The sequence below is a fragment of the Fundulus heteroclitus genome, unplaced genomic scaffold, assembly GCF_011125445.2.
Source record: "Fundulus heteroclitus isolate FHET01 unplaced genomic scaffold, MU-UCD_Fhet_4.1 scaffold_903, whole genome shotgun sequence".
NCBI lineage: Eukaryota > Metazoa > Chordata > Actinopteri > Cyprinodontiformes > Fundulidae > Fundulus > Fundulus heteroclitus.
The window spans coordinates 27,171-35,138 of record NW_023397366.1 but is presented as its reverse complement, the minus strand read 5'-3'; the positions used below and the strand labels follow the sequence as shown (position 1 = coordinate 35,138).

Genomic DNA, 7,968 nt, shown 5'->3' with positions numbered 1-7,968 from the left:
GAGAGCCGACGTTAGTTTTGAAACTGCAAAGCTTTGTCTTAAACGGAAGATCAGACTGCTTCTACAGTAAACAGCACAGCGTTCATAGACCAGTGTGATGCATTCGCGACTGTCAGAAAGCTATGGTGCATTCAGGGGCATGGGACATTTCAACTTACAAGGAAAGAGGCATAAAAACGGAATAGAACTTAACTCATACTGTTAGAAAGTCCTTGTTGTTTAGATGTTTCCCTTTGGAAACTGTTGATTTATATTGTGTTTTCGGTGCAATGTCATATGTCTGACGTTCATGAACGCACCATAGATGTTCGAAGCTCCACTGAACGCACCACACCTGCGTGTGAGATGGTTGAGAGTTTTTCCTACTGATGCAGCAGCATACAGCTCATTATTTCCCGTTTTTTCCCTAAATTTCATCCTTTACACATGTTTGCCTAGTGGACTTGCTGTGTGTACATGTCAGAAGGTGAGTTTGATGGTGTTTCATTTGCTGTATGGTGTTACTTGCATATTTCATGATTATATGTCTAATGTTAAGCATTTATGCTGCTTGATGTTCAGCTACTAAGCTAATTTTCACCACGTTTAATGTGTGCTGTATTCATGCTCACAAGATATGAGTCATAGGTGTGTTATTGCTAAATACAATCTTTCATGTTTGGATATACATATTTTATGTATATTTGTATGGTGTTTTGCACTGATTTGTTATTTGTATTCCTCTGTAGAACCACAGTAAATCTACAACAAAACCAGACATCTGCTTCCGTGTCTTTTAACGGGGACACATTCCATACACCTTGCCGCTCTAAACCAGCTAATTCCTGGAGAACACCTCATCTCCTTTTTATGGTCCTTCGAGCCGGAGTAGAGTAATAATCAAGGTATGGACCCCGCAGATGCCCAAACTGAGCCAGCACACCAACGTGCTTCGCAGAGAGAGCGATATCCACCAGCTTACCTGAGTGAGTATGTGGTTGCAACTCTCCCTTCAGAGGGACAAACCCACACCACACACTCGGCTCCCTCCATCCAGAGTTCACATAGCCAGAAAACAGGCATGTCTCGGAGGAGCTCCAACTCCAGGTCTAAATGCTCATCTCGCTCATCCCGCTCAACCACCAGCAGATTCTCCTCTCACGTCTTATCAGAGCTAGACACAGCTCAACTTGAAGAACGAGTGAAGGAAATGGAGCTTGAGGAATTACAGCAGACAATAGAGGAGGATCAACAAGCTGATAACGAGTGTCAGCGGCTTCAAACTCAAGCCAGAGAAGCCCAACAGCTACAAGAGGAAGCCATCAGAGCACAAGAATTGCTGGCCAGACAGATGGAGAAACGACGTCAGCTAAAGAAGAAATGTAATGAGTTGGAGATAGCTAAGATGGTTACTTCTCTCCTCAAAGTTAGATCCCAGGATTCTGGTGACACCGGATCCTCACCACATCCATCAGATCAGCACAAGATAAGTAACCCTATACTTCCGCCAACTCCAGCTCCTCTTCCCATGGCTATTGCTCCACATGCAGCAAAGCAACATCCTGCTCTGCCTCCTACAGCTGCAGCTCCACGCTCAGTAAGTATAGCTCCGCCTCAAGTACTTCATGCCACTCTACCTACCACAGCCCCAGCTTTGTCAACAGTGATTGTGTCTACGCCTCCCATGCTCCATAGAGCTCAGCCCATTGTAGCCCCGACTCCTCCGATGAGTGTAGCTACACCTCTCACTGTTCCAGCCCCGCACCCTGCAGCTCTACCACCGGTGAGTGCAGCTCAGCCTCTCACTGTCCCAGCTCTGCATCCTGCAGCTCCACCTCCAGTGAGTATGGCTCCACCTTCATCTATGCTTCCTGGTTTAGCGGCGGTGGACTACAACCTAGTCTCTGCTCCATATTCAGTTTATCCAGTGCAGTATCAGCCAACTCAGTCAGCCTCCACATATCCTGTCCAGACAGCGTCCTACCCCTCAGCTTTGCCCCAATCTAGTCCACAACAGACACAAGTAGCTGATGTTCCTCAACTCTTCTCCCCTCCCTATGGTATACCCAAACCTATGATTCCTTTTTTTGAGAGCGGTAAAGAAAGCGACTTTGCTTTACTTAAGATAGCGCTCGACAATCTTCTGAACAGCCATGTCCACCTGAACGAGCAGTACAAATATCAAGTGCTTCTTGGACATTTGAAGTTGCAGAGCGCGCTCCAGCTGGCTAAAGCCTTCATGTACGATCCAAGTCCGTATACAGTGGCTATGCAGGCTTTACAAGATAAGTATGGTCAACCGCGTCAGCTCGTCCAAAGTGAACTGGGTGCTATCCTAAATGCTCCAGCACTAAGGTTTGGCGACTCTGAAGGATTTGATGCCTTTGCCCTATCTATCCAATCACTGGTAGGCATGCTTAGGACCCTGGAGGGTCAGAACGGTTATGAGCTGCGATGTGGATCTCATGTCGACCGACTGCTGAGCAAGATGCCTCCAAGCTACCGTGATGGGTTTGTGGAACATTGTCTGAACCAAGGTATTCTTAGGACAGGTACTGACCAAACTTACACCTTACCTGATCTGAGTTCCTGGTTACAAATCAAATCCCAAGCTAAACGCATAGCAGGTCGAGCAGCTTCGATTTATAACTATGAAGCTCCCAAGCCACTGAAGAAGGACCAACGTCCCTTCAACCGATCAAAGGAGAAGTCAACAGCATTCCTCCTCACTGCCAGTGGAGACCAAACCCCCAAAGGACAAAGGTCTTCACAACCAAAGCCCTCATCCAAGCCCAAACCATATTGTCCTCACTGTGACAGTAAAGAACATTTCTTAAATGCCTGTGTAGAGTTCAAGAGATTGAACACAAACCAGGTTGTGAGGTGGATACAGGATGGACATCGATGTTGGAAGTGTGGACGATCTCATAAACCAGAGTTTTGCACCCTCAAGCGACCGTGCAATACCTGCAAAGAGCAACATCTCACAGTATTACACGACGCAGTCCAGCAAACCCAGAAGAGTGTGTTCATGGTGACGGCTCCGACTGAAAAGGTGTACCTTGACAGACCAAACAGATCTCCCAAGGTGATGTTGAAGGTTGTAAAGGTCCTACTCCATAATCAAGACAGAATACTAGAGACCTATGCAGTTCTGGATGATGGTTCGGAGCGAAGCATCATTTTGCCACAGGCTGTGCAACGCCTGAATATCACCACGCAGCCCGAAACACTTACCCTCCGAACTGTTCACCAGGATGTGGTACAGCTTCATGGTGCATCTGTCTCCTTCTACGTGTCTCCACTACCTAAACCCGAAGAGAAGTATTACATAAGTGGTGCGTTCACTGCTGAGAATCTTAGTCTCTCAGAACATTCATATCCAGTGAGAACCCTCCAAAGGAGATATAAGCACCTCCAGCACCTACCATTGCCTCCTGTTGATCATGCTCAACCCTTGTTACTCATTGGATCTGACATGGCTCATCTCCTGACACCGATGGAGCCGGTGCAGTCAGGACCACTTGGGGGAACCTATTGCAGTACACACCAAACTGGGCTGGTCACTTCAAGGTCCCACCAGCTTTGACCAAGTTCCTGGATCCAACCAGCAGTGCCTGTTTACAGCAACAGTATCACCTTCCTCTGAACTCTTCAAGAACGTTGAACGCCTCTGGCAGATTGACACACTGCCGTACACAAGCGAGAAGCAGGTGATCCGATCGAAGCAAGATCAGCAAGCCTTAAACCTGCTCCAGACATCCACTGTCAGGGTAAATGTTGAAGGGGTACAAAGATATGCTACACCACTGCTTCGCCTGAGCTAACTCCATCATCCTTCAAGCTCCTATGGAAGCAGTGTTGCCAAGTCTTCGTAGTACAGAGAGGAGACTCGCCAAAGACCCACAGCGTGCAGAGGTCTACTGTCAGGAGATCCATAAACTAGAGAAGATGGGCTACGTAGCAGTGGTACCACCAGAGGCAGCAACATCAACTCCAGAATCCTGGTTTATACCACACCACATGGTGCGACATAACAATAAAGACAGGATTGTGTTCAACTGCTCCTTTCAGTATGGAGGAAAGTCTCTCAACAACCTTCTTATTCCTGGACCTGCCTTAGGCCCATCTCTGTTAGGAGTCCTCCTTCGGTTTCGACAGTACCCGGTTGCAGTGAGTGGTGACATTAAAGGTATGTTCCATCAGATTCGCCTTCTGCCAGCTGACAAACCTGTTCTGCGCTTCATCTGGCGGGACATGAAGAGAACAGAGGAACCAAAGATCTATGAATGGCAAGTTCTTCCCTTTGGCACCACATGCAGTCCTTGCTGTGCCATCTACAGCCCTGCAGCGGCACGTGCAGGATATTTGTGAGTCTAACAGCCATCTCGTCGATTGTGTTGAACAGTCTTTCTATGTGGATAACTGTCTTCGCAGCATCCCACTCGAAGGAGGAAGCAAAGGATCTGGTGGATGGTCTAAGTCAGTTACTCATCACAGGGGGCTTTGAGATGCGCCAGTGGGCTAGCAACATCCCAGAGGTCATTGAGCACCTTCCATCTGACATGAGATCTGAGAGCAGTGATCTGTGGCTTTCCCAATCCAGCATGGACCTACAGGAGCCAACTCTTGGGTTACGTTGGGATTGCCTCCGCGACTCCCTGAAGTACAAACATAGAACGGTGGAGAGAATCGAGCCAACATTAAGGAACGTCTATAAGGTACTTGCCTGTCAATATGACCCCCTAGGTTATATTGTACCGTTTACCACCAGAGCCAAGATTCTCGTTCAGGATCTTTGGAAGGAACAGATCGGCTGGGATGAGCCAATTCAGCCACAGAGTCTCCGCGACAGATGGCTTGCCTGGGAACAAGAGATTCCAGAACTCCTCCACATGGAAATCCCCAGATGTTATGCACCAGCTTCTGCAGACTCGCCATCATCAACCAGAGACTTGCACATATTCTGTGATGCTTCTGAGAGAGCCTATGGGTCTGTCGCCTACCTAAGAACAGAAGACAGTCAGAATAAAATCCATGTCTCCTTTGTTCTGGCCAGGTCACGTGTGGCGCCAAAGAAACAGCTGTCCATGCCACGGCTAGAGCTGAGTGCTGCCCTCACTGGTGCACAGTTAGCCAGTGTTCTTCGCGCCGAACTCACCTTACCCATCAGGAATATAACACTCTGGTCCGACTCTACTACAGTTCTACACTGGATCAGGTCGGAATCTTGTCACTATAAGGTCTTTGTGGGTACTCGAGTGGCAGAGATACAGAGCCTTACGGACGTGAACAGCTGCAGGTATGTGGACAGTGCTAACAACCCCGCCGATGACATCACGCGGGGTAAGACCTTGAAGGAGCTGTCCCGACCACATCGTTGGCATAAAGGCCCTGAGTTCCTGTGTTACACGGAAGATCACTGGCCAACCAGTCCATCATTCTATCCAGAGACAGATGATGGCGAGCTAAAGAAATCATCCTTCTGTGGACATGTAACTTTTGACACCTGTCCTCAACTCCCTGATGTGAGCCAGTTCTCCACGTGGAAGGATCTGATGCAGACAACCACACGGTCCCTTCACGGGGCGGCTGAGCCAAATTCTGTCCCACCTAGTAAAGCAGCTGACTACATCAAGGCAGAGAACCTCCTCCTTAGAAGGGCGCAGTGGGAATCATTCCCAGAGGAGGTCAAGGCTCTCATGTCCGACCGACCTTTACCAGCCTCAAGTCGTCTGGGCTCCCTTTCTCCAGAGTATGACAAGGAGACAGGACTCGTTAGAGTCGGAGGGAGGTTACGGAGAGCAGAGCAGTTACCGCAAGACACCATCCACCCAGTTTTGCTGGATCCCAAGCATCCACTAACCAACCTGATCATTCAGGATTTCGATGAGACCCTCCTGCATCCTGGGTCCGAAAGGGTCTTAGGTGAGCTGCGTCGTCGGTTCTGGATTCTGCGGGGGAGGGAAGCGGTAAAGAAGTGTCAGATACGTTGCATGCAATGCCAGGCATGGCGGTCTAATCCTTCTGTTCCTAAGATGGCAGATTTACCACCTGCGCGTCTATGCCTCTACAAACCACCATTCTACTCAACTGGAGTTGATTGTTTTGGTCCATTTACAGTCAAGATTGGACGGCGAACGGAGAAACGCTGGGGCATCATCTTCAAGTGTATGACAACCCGCTGCGTGCACTTAGATCTCCTAGAGAGCTTAGACACCAATACCTTTCTGATGTCTCTACGACGTTTCATCTCTAGAAGAGGCAAACCTTTCGAGCTCTTGTCTGATAATGGGACCAACTTCACCGGTGGATACAGAGAGCTACGTGAGGCCTTCGAGGCAATGGGCCCTCAACTGAAGGAACAGTTGGCAGAACAGCAGATAGAATTCTGCTTTAATCCCCCAAGTGCTCCTCACTTCGGTGGAACATGGGAGAGAGAAGTGAGATCCGTTAAGACCGCTCTCAAAGTGGTACTTAAAGAACAGACCGTGCCTGAAGCAGTGCTCCGCACGGTTTTAGTGGAAGTGGAGGGCATCCTGAATGCTAAGCCCCTTGGGTATGTCTCGTCAGACGTGGCTGATCCGGATCCCATCACGCCTAGCATCCTGCTAATGGGACGTTATGATGCATCTCTTCCACAAGCTGTTTACGATCCTAGTAACACCCTGGAGAATCGTCGATGGAGGCATAGCCAAGTCCTTGTTGACCACTTCTGGTCCAGATTTATCAGGCACTATCTGCCTAGCCTGCAGGAGAGATAGAAATGGCTGAAGGATGGAAAACGGCTCCAACCAAATCAAGTGGTGCTCATTGTCGATCCACAGCTCCCACGGGCTTTATGGCCTGTCGGAAAAGTGCTAACCACTTACCCAGGGGCTGATGGACGCGTTCGTACTGCTGCCATCAAGGTCAAAGATCGGACATACGTCCGACCGGTAGCTCGGCTGGTCCAGCTGCCTAAACTGGAAGACACGGCTGAAGATTCAGATACTTAAGTGGACTTTCTATCTTGGATTCGACTGTGCATACACAGTCGGGGGCGGCTATGTTAGAAAGTCCTTGTTGTTTAGATGTTTCCCTTTGGAAACTGTTCATTTAAATTGTGTTTTCGGTGCAATGTCATATGTCTGACGTTCATGAACGCACCATAGATGTTCGAAGCTCCACTGAACGCACCACACCTGCGTGTGAGATGGTTGAGAGTTTTTCCTACTGATGCAGCAGCATACAGCTCATTATTTCCCGTTTTTTCCCTAAATTTCATCCTTTACACATGTTTGCCTAGTGGACTTGCTGTGTGTACATGTCAGAAGGTGAGTTTGATGGTGTTTCATTTGCTGTATGGTGTTACTTGCATATTTCATGATTATATGTCTAATGTTAAGCATTTATGCTGCTTGATGTTCAGCTACTAAGCTAATTTTCACCACGTTTAATGTGTGCTGTATTCATGCTCACAAGATATGAGTCATAGGTGTGTTATTGCTAAATACAATCTTTCATGTTTGGATATACATATTTTATGTATATTTGTATGGTGTTTTGCACTGATTTGTTATTTGTATTCCTCTGTAGAACCACAGTAAATCTACAACAAAACCAGACATCTGCTTCCGTGTCTTTTAACGGGGACACATTCCATACACCTTGCCGCTCTAAACCAGCTAATTCCTGGAGAACACCTCATCTCCTTTTTACATACCATAATCTATTTATCCAGAAACAGTGTGGGCTTTCTTACAATACTGAATGCTCTATAATTGTATTTCTGTTATGTTTTGATTCTGTACATCTGCTAGCTTTTTATTCTGAAAAATCTATAATATTACAGCAGAAAATTATCAAAGTTTTTCAAAGCCTGTTTAAAAGCTCCAAATGGGGCTTCAGATCATAGAGCGACAATTGCACTGTCATTGTTTTACAGGGCAGAATTTGCATTTGCTGACCCTTGTCCTTTAATCACAGATGGATATACAGGAATACAGT

At 47.5% G+C, this 7,968-nt stretch overlaps 1 protein-coding gene across 1 annotated transcript; it reads left to right on the top strand.

Moving 5' to 3' along the window:
* The first annotated feature begins 210 nt into the window (after positions 1-210).
* LOC118562391 lies at positions 211-6,743 on the top strand. The gene is made up of 5 exons (XM_036134767.1): positions 211-466; positions 729-2,231; positions 4,417-4,520; positions 5,517-5,907; positions 6,103-6,743. Exons 2-5 carry the CDS (start codon positions 887-889, stop codon positions 6,741-6,743), a joined length of 2,481 nt encoding a protein of 826 aa, XP_035990660.1. The 5' UTR covers positions 211-466; positions 729-886.
* The last annotated feature ends 1,225 nt before the right edge of the window (positions 6,744-7,968 follow it).